This window comes from Scatophagus argus, chromosome 5 (genome assembly GCF_020382885.2).
Source record: "Scatophagus argus isolate fScaArg1 chromosome 5, fScaArg1.pri, whole genome shotgun sequence".
Lineage (NCBI taxonomy): Eukaryota > Metazoa > Chordata > Actinopteri > Scatophagidae > Scatophagus > Scatophagus argus.
This window is the reverse complement of record NC_058497.1, coordinates 13,868,690-13,887,635: the sequence shown is the minus strand read 5'-3', so window position 1 is coordinate 13,887,635 and position 18,946 is coordinate 13,868,690. Positions and strand designations below refer to the sequence as shown.

Genomic DNA, 18,946 nt, shown 5'->3' with positions numbered 1-18,946 from the left:
ATTTATGTCAGTGTATGTCCTTCACAATGAGACAGAACTTATTGTGCCACCTTATGGACACTGTTGGTATCACTGTTGAGCAGGGGAATAAAGAAACAAGGGGGAAAAGATAAAAGAAACCCAGAAAACAAAATAAAGAAGCATATTTCACCTTCATGAATTGTAAAGGTATTACCTCTCATCACCCTGGTTCCATTCAGAAGCATAAGTAATAGGCACAATACACACCGTGCTCTGCTGTTGATGTGGTGACATCATGTTTTAGGAGCACAATCAGGACATTCACCACAACGACTGATTCACTCAACCAAAAGAGACCAACATTTTGTTTTTCCATACAGCTCCCCTATTTTCAGGTAACTCAGCCAGTACAATAAGAAGTCCATCTTTTACGTCCTGTGCCAAGCGAAAACTGCATTTTCGAAAAACAATCAGTTCCAGCACCATCTTTCTATTGCTTTAATCACATACATTTGACACGGCAAAAATTAAGTAACAAATTGCCATGGGAGGGATACATTGCATGTATACAAGCGCAAACAGTCTTTTTTTTTTTTTTGGTACATCACACTGAGGCAGCCCTTCTTTTGTCCACTTTTGGTTGTGCTGTGAACATGATCACACATCCAAACAGCACGAGAAAGTGCACTACAAAAACCGCTCAATGAACAGACACTCGTGGCTGGCTTTTGTTCTCAGTTATGTATGAAAAAGATGACCCAGTAATGAAAAAAGAAAAACAAACAAACCACCCAGCAACAATATATCAGTCACTACTGCCAATGTTGAGCACCTGTCCAATGGTGAAAGGAGGTTCATGTCAGTACCAATTCATTCACAGATGTACAACATTGGTAGCCATGAATGTTTTAAGAAAAGAGGCATCAGCCATCCAACAGGTTTACTATGAGTAGAAAAATAAAGCATTTAGAAAGCCAATGATCGCTTAGCCTCTATTCAAACTATGCAGCAGGGAAAGCAGCGACAGCCCTGGCCAACAGATTTTCTGTTGTACTACACAAAGACACACACACTGACACACATACAAACATACATGCACATATTCTTTCAATGTGTAAAAATAGAAGATTGAACACAGCTAGTATATAGATAGATAAATCTACTGCTTAAGATGGACGTTTCAAATCTGCATTTTTTTACCATTAACATCAATCAAATACCTGTCTAAATCTGATAGATTTATACATCTTTTTCCACTTCTATACATTTTCTATAAAACAGACATGGCTTAAATTAACTGATGATCACCAGGCCTAAAATACCTTCTTAATTCTCCTGTGCACTTTTACAAAAATTCATTTTATTTATTCAAGGAAAGAAAAAAAAAAAAAAAAAGAATTCCAGCAAATGAAATTAAACCGGACGAACGCTCACTAACATGTCACTGTATTGTTTGCTTGCCTGGAGAAGCAGGAACTATGAGACACAGCAGGCACCCACCTGGGATGTTGTACATACAAATGATAGAACAATTACATTAATTAACCTTAGGGAGCCATGGAAGAATGATAGGTGACTGCTGCAAACTGGCTTAAAGAAGCCACTAAGTAGGGATTTTACATTCTGAAACCCCCACTTGACAAATCAAATTTAGTGCCAATATTCTGGTCTTAGTGCACAGTAGAAAGTGCCCCTGAGTTCTAGGACAGGGTAGGTGCAGTATCATTTAGAGCACCGTTGGTGGTGGCAGGGGTGGGTGGGGGGGGGCTACATGCCCATGGGGTCTTCGAGGCTCTTTAGGGAATGGCGGGGCCAAATATGGTCCTGGGCTAACAGTGCTGTTGGAAGTTTGAGCCGAGAAGAAGTATTATTTGAGGGGGAGGAGTATGGTAGAGTGGATAAGGCTCCAGTATACAAAGTCATGGTCATCACTGGTCTCCCTCCCCCAGCTGCAATCACTCTGTCAAATGCAATCATATATCTAAGCAGCTAACGCCTTCATCAGCAGGTTCTTGGGCCGGGGATTTTTTTTTCAGATTGCACATTACATTGATTCTATCTCATCTGTACTCTCTCCTCCCTCCTTTCCTACCCTGTAGGAAATGACTCGTCCTGTATTTTTTTTTTTTGTCCTACAGTTCATATGGTTTTGTTGTCTGGATTGCCCTCACCCATCCCCTCCCGATGTTTATTTCAATGCTGATTGTTCGGTTCTCAGGTCCACTGGTTTACTGACATGGCTGTTGTGTCAGGGCCTTTCCCCATGCCCCAAGAGCAGAAAGTAGCTGCGGTGAAGGCTTTCACATGTTAATCAATGGGAATTTTGTCTTCTAGTTCCAGTGGGCTGTCCTCAATGGGCTCCTCACTCTTTCCGAGCTCCTGCAGCTGTTGCCGCCTCTGCACCTCTGCCTTCAGGTTCTCCAGATCCTTTTGGCTGGAAGGGAAATATAAAAAAAAAGAATAAATTAAAAAATAAAAAAAGGATCTATAAAGATTATATATATATTTATATATATATGCCGAGTACCACATGTAGTGTGGGTAGTGTGGATTCACAGCACAGTATTTTAGGCCATGTGACACTTAATGATGTTACGCCTACGTGTGAAGTCAAATTTCCATTGTGCCCCTGCAGGTGTTCAAGGAATTACGTTTCTCACGTTACCTGAGTGGTATAAAGATGATGCCATTGATAATGTTGAGCTGCTCCAGGACACTGGCCATGCTGGGAGCGGTGAACTGTTGAACAGGAGGAAATAAAGACATAGCATCAGTGCCAAATGGTGGAGATGAAACAGATGGAAGAACGACAAAATGTCTTGACTCAGAGCGATCACCTTTAGGGGCATGATGCTGGCGTTGGAGCCGTTCTTGTAGATCTCATTCATGGTTCTCTGCAGAGCTACAGCCTGTTGGGTGAGATATTTCAGGTACTCTGAGCTCTCTTTGGTCTTCTCATGTGCTTCACCCATCTGGGAAGAGAAAACATATTTATGATACCACTTCATTACAAGTGATGATGAAAAGTGCATCAGTTCCCCAAAGTCCTGCAGGACTCACCTGATTCTTGTAAATGGTGTAACCCTCCTTCTCGTGCTGTAGTGCAGAGCGGAATTCAGCCTTGCTCTCATAAACCCTCGCGACTAAATGATGACTAGGAAAAAAAAATAAGGCAAACACAACATGAGTCATCATGTCAGTATTGCACTTACTAAATGCTAATGGATGATGAGGCTCTCCCCACCTAAGGGCCACTTTGAGAGACCGGGCTCCGTGGTACTTTGTGTTGATGGTCAAGGCATTCTCAAGGAATCTCAGTGATAAATCATACTCCATCACTCCATGCAGCACCAGCCCAATGTTACTCTGTGACGGGAGAGCCAAGAAAGCAGTCAGCAGCACTGTACACCAAAGTTTTTACCAAAGACTTGAATTACCATCAGTTCTCAAGTTAAGAATGCACTTACGTCTAGCAACGCCATCTCTGGGTGGTCCTCCCCGCAAACCAACAACATGAGGTAACGGGCGCGATAAAGCAGCTTCAGGGCAGTCGACAGCTGCCCGTTGGCGAAGCAGTACAGAGCCAAGTGCATCTGAGAGGAGAACGAAGCACACGCATAGGTTAGAGAGAGACATTTTACCTCTCAAGCATCAGCAAAATACTTTCTACGTTTAGTGTGATAACTTACATATTCTTGAATTGTGTTGGGGTGCTCAATGCCGAGGACTCTCTCACTCATCAGAACAGCCTTTTGCTGGTTGCTGAGAGCCTGCAGGTAAATACACAAATCTCATTCAGTGACATAAAATCAATAGGACGCTTGTATAAAAGTTGCTGACAAAGTAGGAGTTGCCATATTTGTGCCTACCTCAGGGTGGTCTCCCATAATGTAATTAAGGCGTGCCAGCAGGCGCAGGCAGGCACAGATCTCTACGTGCATGGCTCCATACACATTGTTGAAGAGGTTTAGAGCCTCGTTAATCAGCTCGCAACCCTCCTTCAGAAAACCTGGAAATAAAAAGGAAGGGCCACAAGATAATCAAATCACCTGATTTGTGTAGCTTGCTACATCAATACAGACTTCTAAAGAGTTATGATTTTTGATTCCAAATTATTTACATGTTCAGGAATTGTTGGCGAAACATGTCTTACCTTGTTGCACTTTAGCCTGTCCACTCTGGAAGAAGTGGAAGGCATCTGATGCTTTGGGGTTCACGTGCTTCACCACAGGGAAAATATTCAGGATGTCCTCCTCTGTGAAGGCAGGCTTGTGGCGGCTGTCAAAGTTATACTCCTTTATCAGGATCTACAAGGCAAGTGAAAAGAAGAGGTAACATCATTAAGGTCACTGGCTAAAAAAGAAAGGAGGGTCACTACTGATTAAATGAGTCTTACCTGGATGCCAGTTTTGATGGAAATTTCTCTGAGCAGAGTGATTTTCTGGAGTCCGTATTTCTCCACAACCTGGTCCACACTGTCGCTGCTCGAGAAACCATTTCAAAACGAGATGTTTATCACCAATAAACACACAACATGTAAGTTTACATTACGAGCATAAAAAGAGAGCTTCAACATGTCTCTGATATTCACAGATGGGACACTCACCACTGTATGGTGAAGTGATAATAGCTCTGAGCCTCAGACGCGATGTTCTTCCACAATTCGCTAGGCGTCAGGCTGGCCCACGCCGTGTTGTCACCACTGCCGGGGACCCTGTTGCGACGCTTGCGGCTTTTGCGGCGTGACACCAGTTCGTCGGGGGGCAGGTGAGCGACAGCGTCAGGGAAGGAGCTCAGGAAGCAGTTTAGGAAATGGCTTACAGCAGCAGAGAGGGCAGACAACTCCACACCCTGCACAACAAACATTTTTAACCATCAATGAAAGTAAATGTAGGTTTGTCGTTAAAAGAAGCCAGAGGATGTTGAATGTTACCAACCTGGAGGTACGTCTTGAAAATATGTTTTGCACATCTGGTGATCAGCTCACTGATTCCTATTCTCTAAGGTACGCAAAAAGGAAATATTAGAATGACAAAACACGAGGAGAAAAAGTACGTGGCTGTGGTGGTTGGACTCAGGACTCACATAGAAGTGTTCCAGCTGGGCTTTGGCGGGGGTTTTATCCACAAATTCCAGAACAGAGCCCAAATAACGAACATTGATGCCTCTCTGGTGCAAGGCCTCAGTCAGTGTGGCTCCATCCATAGGCAGCGCACTGTGGTCCAAACAGTCTTTAACCTGGTCATAAAACACACACACACGGCTTTAAACTCAAAATGCACAAGCTGAAAATTCAACCGCTACATGACCTGAACCTGTGGGAGTATCACTGACCAGTGACGGGATCTGACAGGACACCAGGAAGGCTGCAGCATCTTTGAGAAGCTGCTTCTGCTTCTGGATGTCATCTGCGCTGTCTTCAGGGAACCGTACTCCTGGTTCAACAACACACAAACACACAGTCACTTCTGTGCTTATGTTCTCCTCACTCATCCTGGCTTTTCACTCCATAATAATATGGAGCCAAATGTACTAAAAATGTCTACAATTAGTGGTCTAAAAAGGGAATGTTTTATGCTTCGTTTTCATGTTTGATGCATAAGAAGAAGATCCGAATATTTCCATACCTGGGGAGAAAATGTCCGGGTTGAAGCGAATGTCGAAAGACGTGTTGCTGATGGAACCGACAGCCTTGCAGGCATTGAGGACCACCTCTCGGCTTTTGGGATCTGTTTGCGATTAGGATCAGTTAAAAGTAATGGTCACAGACACATTACGTCAACATATCCAAAAAAATGACACCGTAAACCACGTCCACGTTAAGCCGCCCACAAACTGAGCTATTCTTTTTGGTTTGCATGGGGAGGACAGAGCCACTCAATCACAGTAACTCAGTGACATAAACAAGCCAATTTTCTGTCAACTCCAACTCTCTGTGCCATCACTTATTTATTTTTTGTGACCGTGCACATTAATACAGGTAGTATCACTATAGGACAGTCATTCAGCCAATACAGCCGATCACACGATACAGATAGAACCACTGATCTTATAACGGAGTTTATTTTTCCGGGCAACTTCAGTCGCAACAAAAAGTGATTTGATAAGCTTAACGTAGACATGGCCTCAGTCAGTCACACGACTACCAACACAACAGATCAGGTCTCTCTGTTCGTCAAGCAGATTTCTGTTTGATTTAGGATCAATTGAGCATCACACAAATCGTTCAACACAAGATTAATTCTGCATACCAAATCACAATGGGATTAATGGCCACAGCAACTGATTAGTCACTTTATTGGGTCGAATCCCACAGCAAAGGCACCAAAGACGGGGACAGTAAGCGACTCAGTCGACACTGCAGGCTGAGGACTGAGCAGGGGCAGCTAGCCTGGTAGAGAGAAGCCACTTAAAGCCACTACTGGATACTTTAGTGCTCTGCCTGATATTGTAATACTCTAAAAGCTACAGACATACAGACACACAAACACACACACACTTTCTCTAACATTAGCTTCACTAAGACAACATATTTTTGGTTTAATATCACTTCTGTGATAAGTGCTACTTTTTCTATGCCATTATCCACCAGAGTGGCTGCCCCTGCATCGTCCTGACCTTTTGTTTTGGGGTATATTTGAACATACCAATACAAGATCCATCTTCGGCAACTAAGGTCTCCGCCAGCTCTTTGGCCTGAGCTAATCCTGGAATACTTTCCTCAAGCTCCTTACCCTCGAGTGGGCTCTTGCATTCCCCATTCTGTGTGGCTGTAAGGTCTAGAGGCCCATTTGTGGCAGGCTTCGAGGAGTTTTCTTCCCTGTCAGTCGCTTCCTGTGAAGGAGCAGACATGTTGCCATCTGTCTGGCTTGTGCTGTCCGTGGAGAGCTCCGTTGCACTGGGAGAATCTGATGCAGTGGTCTGTGTCTGGGTTGTGTCAGCATTATTTTCTGTGGTTGTTTCAGAGGTTTCTGTGATGGCAGGTGTGTCAGTCTTAGAGTCCTTGTTAGCTTTCTGTTGCATGAGCTGTAATGCTGCCATCTTCATGAAGAGAAGATATCTGGGGGTGGGAACAGAATGAGAGTTAAACACATGAAGAAACTCTCCTGACGATGAAAGCATATCGCATGTCAGGGCATACCTGTGCTCAACGAAGGCCTCGATGAGCTCTTGGCGTAGACAAGCCAGGCGGTGGCGATGCTGGCGGGGGAAGCCTTGACGCTGACTTTCTGGAGGCAGCTCCTCTCCATCCACAGGCAGGAAGTTGAGGTCAGGAGGGAACGTACGAAGGAGGTCCAGAATATAGTGACGGCCATCGTTTCCGATGATACCCTTACACTCCACAGAAGAGCACAGCTCCACTGTGTCATTTTTCTCGTTCAGCACGCTGTGTCGCTGGACCTGACATTTACACCCAGAATGTGGCAAAATTAACTTGCTGAACAGACAAAGAATAGGAATGTAGCCTAAGGTAATAGTTTTAATCACTGTTATTAACAACTCAATAATAACAGTCCTAGTGATTATTTAATGCAGTATGATATGTCAGTGGGAATGACTCACGAGTGTATTCTGTAACCAAGTGTTCTGGTGTGACTCACTGATGTGTTTTAAATAGTTTTGGGATAATAATGGGGGTTAGAGTTATGGGCTACATCAGGCTTCGGCTACACAGGAAATACACATTAATGGGATCAATTTATCATTGGTTTTGGCCCTTACACGGGATTTATTGACAATAAGAAAAATATAGAGTGTTATTTAACACGAAAGCTATGCCCACACGTTAATGATCATCTGAGTAGAGACGACAAGTCATGTTACCGACCTTGAGTGGCCTGCTGGTTTTCTCGAGCAGCTCCAGGTATTTGTTGTGAGAGACAACAGTCTTTCCAAAGTCAATGGAGCCGTAGATGACACTCTGCTCTTGTTCACGCTCCAGGATACCAGGGATGATGGACTGAGCGGTGACACGGTAGCCTCTGTAGTCCACCACTACCGTCCCCAGAGTGTACAGACCCTCCACGTCTACCGCCCCGTATGCCCGTACTCCGTTCAAGTCATTGGTAGGTGCGGCATGGGCGGCGGCGTCTCCACCCAGCTCGCGATAGTGATCCCGTACATCGAAGCCCAGGCTAAAGAATATGTTGTTCCAGATGAACATCTGCATACGTGTTTCCTCACCGGGGTTGATGGCCATCACGTTGCCATCGATGACTGCCATGGCACCTCGAGTGGCAGCTGCGGCAAAGTCACTGTGGACCTGCAGGAGAATTTAAAAAGAGACTTTGCATCGCCCGGTCTTCATTGCTGATTGCGTAACAGCAGATTCTGTACTTGACAGCTGATCTAATCTCATCTGTTTTAAATTGCTATAATCTGTTTCACACAATGGGGAAGAAAAGACAAGACGAGATGAAGACAGTACCTTGAATATGGCCCTCTCCCTCAGCAGCCGTTCAGGCAGGTTCTTCCGGGGCAGCTCTCTGGTGGTCTGCAGCTCCTCGTTCCAATCTCTGGTCTGAAGGAAAATGAGCAGAAAATAAGACTTGTCAGTACTGGAAACATGTAACATTATTCATGTGCCTGATGTGCTGCTCTGTGCTCACCTGTCCAGGTATGTGCTCCTCATAACCCAGGCGAGAGGTGTAGGCGTCCTCAGCTCGAACACAGTCCATTGCGTGGTCTACCTGCGGAGCCGTCCAGCTGTACACCTGGAAAGGCGTAGCTATCCTCTCAAACGGGTGTCTCTGGACCCTGCAGCACAAACACAGCACAAAAGATGAAAAACATGATCTTTTTTCTTTTACATCTCAGGTAGTTAAAGTTTGAAGATGAATGACCACATCTACATGTGTATCATATTTTGGTTTATTTGTTTGCTACAAGACTTAAACCTCCTGCATCCTGGCCACATCTTGACTGTGTAAGACAGTCTTGCCAGGTTAAACAAAGAATGAGCTTCAGAATGACTGCAGAGAGGAAGTACCTCAAAGAGAAATGTAGTAACAGTAAAGAAACTTTTCAGCAGTATAGAGTGGATGAGAAGAGCCACAAACGCTCTTCTCATCAGCTGGGAGATACTGAGGGATTAGAAAAGAAAAGTTTTCATCCTGCCACTGCAGATGAGCATTGACTTTGCTGCTTTGAATTGTTCACTCACTCTCTCTCTCACACACACACACACAGACAGACAATGACATCATTCAGTATGAAGGGAAAGTGACCACAGCAGGGAGCAAAACAGCTCTACTAAACTGAAGGCAAAGACATGTTTTCACCTTTTCTTTTGCAGGGCAGTGAAGTTTTTCTTGAAGGCAGGGCTGATCTGGCTCAGCAGCTCCACCAGTGAATGGCTCAGAAAGCTGGGATTGGCTGGCTTAGGATTGAAGGTGTAGGTAGTTGATCTACAAAAGACAGACACACATTTTATTTTAATCATTTGTCTTTGGTAACAACATACTGTATATTTATGTCACTGAAGAGGAAGGCGACGTGGTTTCTCTGTAGGGAGGTACCTCTGCCAAGTCTCTCCAACAGATGAAATAACAAAACACTAAAGCATAAGAGGAACTTAGGACGGGCTGTGATCAAATAGTTACAAACAGAAACCCTTCTCCATACACCACAACATCTTTCCAAAGAAATCCAATTAGACCTCATTATTTTGACTGTTAAAGAAATAAATCCTTGCCAGAATCCAAAACAGATGTAAAATTAGGATCCCAACACCATTAATACACTTTTGCTTGTGCTTGGATCTCCATCCTGCATTTAAAGAAGTACAACTAAAAGGATGTCTGTCATATTTAAAATGTTTGCACTCACAGGAGCACCACTTGCACTTCTGATCAGGTAATCATGGTTTATGTGCTGCCACTTCATAATGTGTTGAAAGGTGAAGACGCTACAGAGCAATGATAATGATAACGACCATCAAGCTTAATGAGAGCCTACTGCGGTGAAAACATGGAGCGATAACGAGAGACACAAGGTTGTGACGTTCACTGACTGGTTGAGGTAGAAGCCGCGTGTAGAGGCAGTGACGCTGACGTGGCGCTCCTCCACAGTCACAATGTACAGGTACATGAGGTCACCGTGCATCTTCCTGTTTCCAGGCGGAGGGTTCCAGCCGCTCATCGTCAGGACCTTCAGACACTGCATAGGCTGTTGGGTGTGTTAAAACAAATAAGCCAAAGGGAAGAATTACAAAATGCAGCCTTTTACCTGAACACAGTTCACTTTCTCTATAAACTGTTTGCAAATGCCATTTCTATCCATTTTTCAAAAGTGATCCTTGGTCCGAGGCCGCACTGCTTCTCACCTTCCAGTCCTTGTTCTGTGGCTGGAGGGGGACCAGCGGGCGCTCTTTGCTGCCTGGCAGAATGTGCTCTGGGGGGGTGCAGTCGATCTGCTCCAGCTCGGTGCCCTTTTTCTTCCGCTTACCACTATCTGCAAATTAAAACAAAGCAAGGTGAAAGTCTGCGCTCCACCAGCATGTCGCTGCGTTTGTGTATGAAGGCGCTATTTAAAATGGTTGAACGTGGCGGCACAGTAAAGGCTGACACGGCGACGCACCTCCGAGGTCTCCGTCAGTGAAGATGCTGAGGAAGGAGAGGGAGTTGCAGTCCACTCCGTTGTAGGCGTCCGAAGGGTCTAAACTTTTCAGGAGGTCTCTGATGTGACGAACATGGATGCGGGCCTCGCGCACTGTGTACGGCTCTGGAGAAGAGACAAACAAATACGGAGCAGTGGGTGGTTTGACCATTAACAATCACAAAGACTGTGATTACTGTCTCTTAAACAGATACAAGTGCTTTACATACCTAGCCAAAATAAATAAGCTCCAATATGTCACTTTTTTTTTTTTCCTCGCTGTATCACAAGAGTGAGACAGACCCAAGTCTCTGAATCTCACCTTCCACCACTTTGAGCTGCGAGCCCTCCTGCAGGCCCTCGATGGACTTGAGCTCAGCAAAGTTGTCCAGCACGTTTCCATCCAGCTGCAGGGAGAAGCATGTGCGGTGGCAGGTGTCCTCGCGGTCCATCAACACCTGGTGGATCTCCTGTACCATTTCCTGGGGAGATACCTGACGTAGACGGGGAGGGAGGGAGACGACATGATGTAGGTAAGTATAGCAATATTTGCACCTCGAGATCCATCATCTGCTTTGAGTCAGCTGAACTACCTTTTCTAGCTTGATGGAAAAAACTGCTTACAAGTTTTTTTGTAAACACACATTCCTTACCTGCAAGTCAAATGGCTCTGTTCCAGGTGCCTGGATCTTGACGGTGAAACCAGTATCCTGGATCACTATCACTTCCTGTTCGTTAGACTCCTCCCCTCCGTCCGTCTCACCGTTCCCATCCTGCTTTGACTCTGCCTCCTCCGTGTGGCTGTGAGCCCCGTCACCATTCACCATGGCTGTATCCGCACTGTGCCCTGCAATGAGACAGACAGGGGTCATCAGCTGGGTGTTGTTTAATGAAAATTAGAGCAGTACCAACAGCAGTGCACTTAAAGTGATACCAATTCCAACGGAGTATTCGGAGTATATAAGGTTGTCACGATACCAGAATTGTGAACTTCCATACAATGCTAGCATAAAAAACTCTTCTGATATACAACAAAAAAAAATTCCTGATCACAAAAAAAACACAACATTTTTTCCATTAACAACCTGCACGTGGTGTTGGTACAGTAATTTTAATAAAGCTAACATCTGTTTATGTTAGACATCTGAGATCTGTATTTTGATAGCTTTGGTTCTTTCAGTACTATCAAAAGTGGATATCATGTTGTCGAATCGATGCTTTGATACGTTAAATAACGTTACTTGGCAAACTGAACTGCCAGTGCCATCAAATAGGTCACCACTCCACAGACTGTAGGGGTTGTAGCTGCTGTGGTCACAGGCCAGTCACATGTTGCATTAAACTGAAGAACGCGAAATCATACAAATAGTCTTTTTTTAAAGAAGCAGTTAAAATCATTCAAGCCACAGCACAAGAAAAGAACTACACCACAATTATCTTTAACAATTATTAGATGTCTTGTGGAAAAACAGGTCTGTTCACTCCAATTCAACAGTCAGCAGGGAACACCACCTTTAGACAATAAGACATGCAAGGCAGGTTATCCTGACAACAAAAAACACCAGACTGTTTTCTACCAAATGAAAACACAGAGTCGCTGCCAGGCAGCCAGGTCACAAACAAAGCACACCAACCCAGAGGCAGGATGACCTTATCAGTAACCTCATGAAATATTTATGAATGGGCGAATAGAGCTGACAAAGCGCTGCTACAGCATGTTAGTGTCTCGTTATGGCGTAATTCAAATATAAAAGAATTCAACACACACACACACTCTCTAGACTTAACTTTCAGCAATCATCAACTGGACAAGCTGTCAAAACAAACTCTTCCAAATGGTTGAAAATATAAACCACAGATCACTAATGATTGCATCAGGACATTAAAGAATAAGTAACCAGTCATTCTTATCAGCTGATCTACACAGAATGTACCAATTTCCAATCCCAACCTGGTGAAATCAAAACTGTTGCAACATTGGAGAGATATTAGCTGGGGAGACCTGAGGGATTGATTACAAAAGATTTCAGCTTTCACAATCGGTCACTAGCATGGCTGACTGTGGCAAAAACAACACCCTCAAGTTAGCGAGTAACCACCGACCAGCTGTCCTATTATGGACAGTCAATCTCTCAAAATGACATGAAAACTATGAGCAAATGAATGAGGGACCAAGAGAAGCATGGTATGCATTGCATTTCCCACCTTTGCTAAAATAAGCAACAGTAAAGTGAGAAGAAAATGGCATGAATAAAAATGAGGCTCCCTGGTACTTTAATTCAGAGGAGGAGGACAGAGTATGTGGACGTTGGACACCTGTTTTCTCTCACTGGGACACAACCGCTGTCAGCCAGCCAGCGTGTCCTTGCTCACTGTCAAGGGTAAACCACGAGAGGGTTACTGAAGAAAGGGGGCCAAAGGGAGGGGTGGAACCTCATAACTGGACCACGACCCTGGGTGGGAAGGAACGCGCTGAAATGGTGGAGGGCTGGGGAGGAAGAACGGGAGAGAGGACGAACCAACACGCTCTGAACAACACAACAGCTTCAAAGCAGACACGCAAGTTAATAATGCAGTTTCACAGCAACATTATCATTTATACGTTTCTGGACACCTGGCCATAACAAGTACGATATTTCACTCTTTCGGAGCTCTGTTTCGGGGTCTATCGGCCCCTGAGGGAAATATCTGGCTTTTAAGCTGCTAAAGGCTCCTCCATGTACACCAGCTAGCTGCTAACTGTGTGTGTCTGTTGGTTGGTCATGAGCAGGTGGCCTATAGTGGATTTTTGGGTCTTTTCCACTGAAAGCAGCTTCCTGCAGTGGGTTAAAAACAGCGCTATGATGATGAGAGTGAAGCAAAACAGCAAAGTTGGAACCAGACAGCTGAACAATGAGGTTAAATTCACTATAAAAGTCCATAACGTTGAGCGGATCCAGTTGACAAGTCTCTGTAGGTTCATCACCATGAGCACCCCCTCTCAAACTGTCTTCATATTTTTATATTAAAATATCAATTATAGCCACTTTGATAGACATACAGTTGTCATAGTTAGGGGATCTTTTGGGACTTTGTGATTTAATGCCCAACCATTCCTTTAACTCCCTTAAGTTTTTTTATGGCTCAGTTATGAAGGAACATAGTGTGGAAGTGGTGCTTAACATAAAATAAGCTAAGCTTTTAGCTCGTAGCATTCATCACATCAGAAAGGCAAGAGTGAAAAGTGCCAGAATTACTAAGATTGTTGAGGCAATCCAGCAGCTTTTGTGTTGCAAAACTGACCCCACAGTAATGGAAGCCCATGAGGGACTGGAGAGGCTGCAGCTTAACAGTAAAAAGGACAAATCACATGTCTGCCATTAGTTTAAAAGGAAGAAAGCAGAAATAAAGAGGCACCGAGCTGTTCTTTGATGCACTTCCTGTTGAAATGAGATATGGTGGTGATACATAATTATGTGATTGTGGTTGTGAACGTCAGGATGACACAGCAGTTTAATCTTATCTGATGGGAGAGGTCTGTGAAGATTGTCCAAAATCTGATGTTTCTAGTTGGCATTTTCATTAAGGGATATTAGGGATGATCTATTAAAGACACTCTGACTTCCTGAAAGCAAACATGACAATAAGCAACACGCTGATAACACCATGGGAAGACAGATACATTACTGAGGTGATTACGGCTGCGATATCCAGTTGCATTGGGCTGATGTGGGAAATGCTGAGATTCTTTCATGGCAATCTTGGATTTACCTGATTGTTCAATCATTGTGAGTAAGTATCACAAGTATTTTAGGTGTTCAGCTCACTTAGCTGAAAACAGACATCACCAGGTTATCTATTTATCAATCAATAAATAATGAATCAACTGAGTTTCGCCTATAACGTAAGTAGCATCTCCCTCAGTATGACACATATATTCTCTTTATCATGAGATATAAGAATTTCTCTGCATATAAAAAATTACATCACGTTTTTCATTCTACATTCATTTATAAAGACGTTATTTCTAACTATCCACTTCCATCGCCATGATAGGTTAGCTCCGCTTCGCACGTCGTATTGTCTGATCTGAGAGGCTCTTTCAACCACAATGGTTAAACACTGGGGAGAAGACTATTATAACCCTGCATCAAAATCACACACTTGTGGCTGGACAGATGCCTCCAGGGCACGAGGTGAAGGTAAAAAATCAAATGAAACAAGGACACCAACCAGATAAAGACAGAGAGGCAAACACCAGTCACAATGAAACACTACAGCAAGCAAAGTTTATACAGTAAGTGACCCACTAAACTTTTCTCCGAATCAAACTGCCAGCTCATAGTGACAATTCACATGATCTTCATCCGGATGAGGTCATACTTGGAAATAAAGCTTTTCTTTAGTTTGTTACCTCAACCCACTTCTCTTGATGACAACAAAATAACAAATCCAGCAGCCAGCCATCCATCCACTAGAGGTCCTTGACATGGGGACCCTGGCTGCTGCCATGGCAACATTAACCACCCAGACAACCCTGAAATAAAAAAAAAATAAAAATAAAAACAACAACATACAAGGTCAGTCTGTAATCATGTTTGCTGCACCACACGGTGGCAACCTCCTGGTGGACAGACAGACTCTGAGTCATGCGGCAGCTATGGGATTTCATAGCAACAAAGACTGAATACAAGGCCTGCTGGAGATCGACTTAATAAATGAATCACTAAATACTCAGTGAATGACAATAACAACATTCCTCAACTCTAAATAAAGTGAAGTGAGAGCAAGCAAGGCTATCTGCAGATTGTTTATACATACATCTGCTAGTAAAATCAACAATGCTGATAACAGATTGACTGAGTATATGAAGGCATCCAATATCACTGTCAATTAGTTATCTCTGAGTTTTCAACTGCTGATCAAACAAAACGAGAAACTTAAAGATTGCATCATGGGCTCCGGGAACTTGTGAAACACATATTTAAGACTGAATGATAAGACAGGAGATGATAACTTAAAAAAGAAAAAAACAAAATTCTTCCACATAAAACTGTGTTTGCTTTTTTTCTTGTAAAGTTCGGCACAATTTATTCCAGTCAGGCATAAAGTATTTAAAGGAAAATGTCTAACAAGAGCGGCGTGAAGATGCTCTTTTATATTAATGGCCTCAAGGCTGAACATGGTAGGAACACTGCCATAGATGATAGAATAGTGGCTTTACTTTAATTTATACTGCTGACTGACAGGTATCTGACCAAAAGAAGAAAAGTGCCATCATGTCAGTGACTTCTGAGATTAACCACAGTCCCTTAAAGCCCCTAACAGTGACCCTCACCTCGATGTGGCTGCTCTACTATGTGCTGTTAATATGAACTGTTGCAACTTTGGACTGACGGTCTAGCATCGGCCTTCATATCAGATATGGGTGGGTCACTGTCCATCTGGCATGACAGACAGTTTTATGGCAGGCCACAAGTAAGGATGCAGCTAATAATCATTCTCAATATCAATTCTCGGCCAATATATTAACCATTTGGGCCGTGGAATGCCTGTCAGGATGCTCTGATTGTCCGACCAACACTTTAAGAATAAACATATTATGATTATAACCATCTAAGACAAAGAAAAGCAGTAAGTCATCACAATTGAGAAACTGGAACTAGAGAGCTTATGAGCACACGCTTACGATTGTTCTACTGATTGAATAATCGATCTATCCACTGTTGGTTTCAACTCTAACATGAAACATCCGTTGCTCTAAGTGGGCTTGTGGAAGGACTGAATGAGTGGACATCATATGCAATAAGTCACCATTCAGCCAAATAAGCAGACGCATTGACATGCAAAAAGCACAGCAGTTACTCGTCGAGGCAGCACAAGCTCATTCCCCTGACAGGTAAGTCACTCTCGCCTTTGTTTTCCAATGAAATGACACAGACAGAGACAATTCAAGGTCCCACATGTGACACACGCACAGACAGGCTGCAGCGGGGACTGCTGGTGCTCTACAAGTTGTGTAACGTTAACTTCACCGGCTGACAGTCCACGTTTCTGTTTAATCTTCCACCAAATGCAACACTCCGCTGCGAGCCGCCAGTACTTCTTTTACCTGACAGTATACTCACCAGCTTACACGACTGTTCATGTATTATTAGCGTAACCTTCCCTCTCGCTGTGCACGCACCATCATGACTTTTTCCACGACAACCAGTTTCCGCTTCCCGGTCGAGATGGGACACTCGATCTCATCTCTAGCGGCGGGGAGGAGGGGGACACTTAAGAGTGTGATCACCGACCGCTGGGCGCCTCATCCAACAGACAGCTCTTTTGTGCAAGCTTTGAAATCAGTAAACTAGGTAATGCATATTTCACCAGCTTGTTGGGGCATTTATCACGAAGATAAAATCACCCCATGTGTTCAAACCTCCCTGTGTTCACGTGAGCAGTGTGCAGCTCCACTGAAGGTGACCTTCAGTTCATTCCTCTGACATGCTGTTACCGAACATGTGCGTTAATCCGAGTCACCGCAGCACTGACTGCAGCAAAGTGTTAAAAACAAATCATATACTAGATATCCGGGTTATGTTTCGCATGAAAATATCCGTTTACAACCCCTATGCTCGTATTTAGGCCAAGAAATCTCCACAGTGACAAGTACGGTTGCTTGCTAGTTAGCTCATTAGCCAGAGAGCTAAGGGGCTTCATGCTCAATGGGGAAGCTAATGTTAGCATACCGGCTTTTGGGGTTAGCCTTGTTTGCTTGGACTGTCAGGTTGGACTGAGTCGCATGCTAATAGCTATGGCACAATGACGTAAAATTGGATGTGATCCTGAGGAGGTTGCTAGCTTGCCGAATAGCTCAGATGAGTCAAGACGTGTCCCGACGTTAACACCAGCCAACTAATTAGCAGTAGCTGCTAGCTGGACTCTCTAAACTTGGACAGGCTACCAAGGAGATGGTATGGAGCAGGAGGAGGAGGGGTGTAAACCCCACAGACCACCACCTTGAATTTGAGGACTTTTAAGTCACATAGCAAAGCATGAAAGCAAATGTCACCAGCTTTAGTGGATGCGATGCAGAGACAAAGACAACAAAGCTTTAAATAAACAAAACTGAAAACATTCAACGCACAGGGATGCTGGCTATAAGTAGCTGTACTAGTACTGCACGTATACGCAATAAGTGTAATCAGTGTATTTATTAAATAGGCTAGGTTTTATAACAGCAGATATGAATCAGTCATTCTGCTGCCGACTCTCACCGCATCCGCAGGTATCCTTCAGACTTGTCTTGCTGGGCTCCTTGTTGTCCTGGGCTCCATCCCCTGCTTCATCCGCAAGATCAACCGGATTACAGTTAGGCACTGACGCCGGGATGTCATCTGTCTTGCTCACCATGGTCGGCAGTCAGTGTGGCAACAGAAAGCCCCCAGCAGCTTTGCTTGAATATTGTGAGTCTGTAAAAGAAATACAAAAAAAAAACCCAACTTCTGCTTCTCCGGCTAACGCAGGCTAACTGGTTACATGCGAAGGGTACAAGCTTACAAAAACAAGTCTACTGAGGAAGGACAGAGCTGTACATGGTGGGGATCACACGTGGTTTTCTCCTCCCCTCCTCTTGACCTCTTTGCCTTTGCGTTGCACTTCCCCACCCACTACGCGTGGAGCTACGGAAAGCCGCGTACGACAAATCGCTAAAAAAAAACAAAAATAAACGAAAAAGAACAAACAAACACCTCTTTGATTAATATTATTTTTGATAATGGAGATGGCAGCGGTGGATGTGTGGAAAAACGACTGGAAATTTCATAATTTCATGAACTTGATAGTTGGACCCCAGTGTGATCAGCTCCTGCCAGCCCCCCCCCCCACCTCCATCTGTGATAGCAGCTCAGTGATATGGACGTGGCCTGCACGCAGCTCCTGTTTGTCCAAATTATGGATGTATAGACGTGGCTAACAGGAGCTCTGCTGGTATTACTGTGCTGCTATACTAACTAGCTCTATTTTCTCAGTGCAGTAATATGATCAGTCAGGAATATGCCACGTAAAATCATAATACAAGGGGCTGTATTCAAGGCCTCAAGATCAGATAATTAAAAGGGACTCACTTTAAGTTCTTTGTGATATTTAATACTGCCTGAGATAAAGGATAAGAGAGATTTCATCTGAAGTGAGTGGGAGCAGTAAAAGCAGGCTGTAGGCCTCCTAGGGATATTTATCTACACTGGTTCTGAAAGTGTAAGTAGTCAGACAGGGTACAAGGTAAAGAGAGGCATGGTGTGGAGTGAATGAAAGTGTATGTGGATAGGATAAAGTGTCTTTGCTTGTCCCGGTGAGCTTGGCAACAACAGAGTGTTAAGGAGTCCTGTTAAGGCCCTCTCAGGTTGCAGTAATCATGTGGTCT

The 18,946-nt window shown here is 44.0% G+C and overlaps 1 protein-coding gene across 5 annotated transcripts; it reads right to left on the bottom strand.

Annotated features, from left to right (window-relative positions):
• Nucleotides 1-445: 445 nt before the first annotated feature.
• Nucleotides 446-18,190, bottom strand: cluha (clustered mitochondria (cluA/CLU1) homolog a). Of its 5 annotated transcripts, XM_046388943.1 has the most exons (28): nt 18,085-18,190; nt 17,802-17,996; nt 11,211-11,404; nt 10,880-11,051; nt 10,540-10,683; nt 10,286-10,413; nt 9,974-10,128; nt 9,243-9,368; nt 8,571-8,718; nt 8,390-8,482; nt 7,790-8,224; nt 7,103-7,362; nt 6,609-7,021; nt 5,589-5,690; nt 5,296-5,396; nt 5,047-5,199; nt 4,899-4,961; nt 4,568-4,812; nt 4,358-4,445; nt 4,115-4,268; nt 3,831-3,970; nt 3,651-3,731; nt 3,429-3,554; nt 3,206-3,327; nt 3,022-3,115; nt 2,799-2,933; nt 2,627-2,700; nt 446-2,395 (listed from the first exon to the last, which is right to left on the bottom strand). In XM_046388943.1, exons 2-28 carry the CDS (start codon nt 17,935-17,937, stop codon nt 2,269-2,271), a joined length of 4,209 nt encoding a protein of 1,402 aa, XP_046244899.1. In that variant the 5' UTR covers nt 17,938-17,996; nt 18,085-18,190; the 3' UTR covers nt 446-2,268. The 5 variants fall into 5 exon arrangements, with proteins under 5 accessions (XP_046244899.1, XP_046244898.1, XP_046244901.1 ...); XM_046388942.1 differs by having other exon boundaries at nt 17,802-18,158; XM_046388945.1 differs by having other exon boundaries at nt 4,358-4,442; nt 17,802-18,154.
• Between the last annotated feature and the right edge of the window lie 756 nt (nt 18,191-18,946).

Bases quoted from the DNA above. Each gene is read 5' to 3' on its own strand.
- cluha (XM_046388943.1), bottom strand. From the start codon at position 17,937: ATGGTGAGCAAGACAGATGACATCCCGGCGTCAGTGCCTAACTGTAAT. The intron at 11,405-17,801 runs GTGAGAGTCGGC...GTCTCATTGCAG, and splicing joins GAAGGATACCTGCGGATGCG to GGCACAGTGCGGATACAGCC. The intron at 4,813-4,898 runs GTTGGTAACATT...TTTGTTGTGCAG, and splicing joins TTTTCAAGACGTACCTCCAG to GGTGTGGAGTTGTCTGCCCT.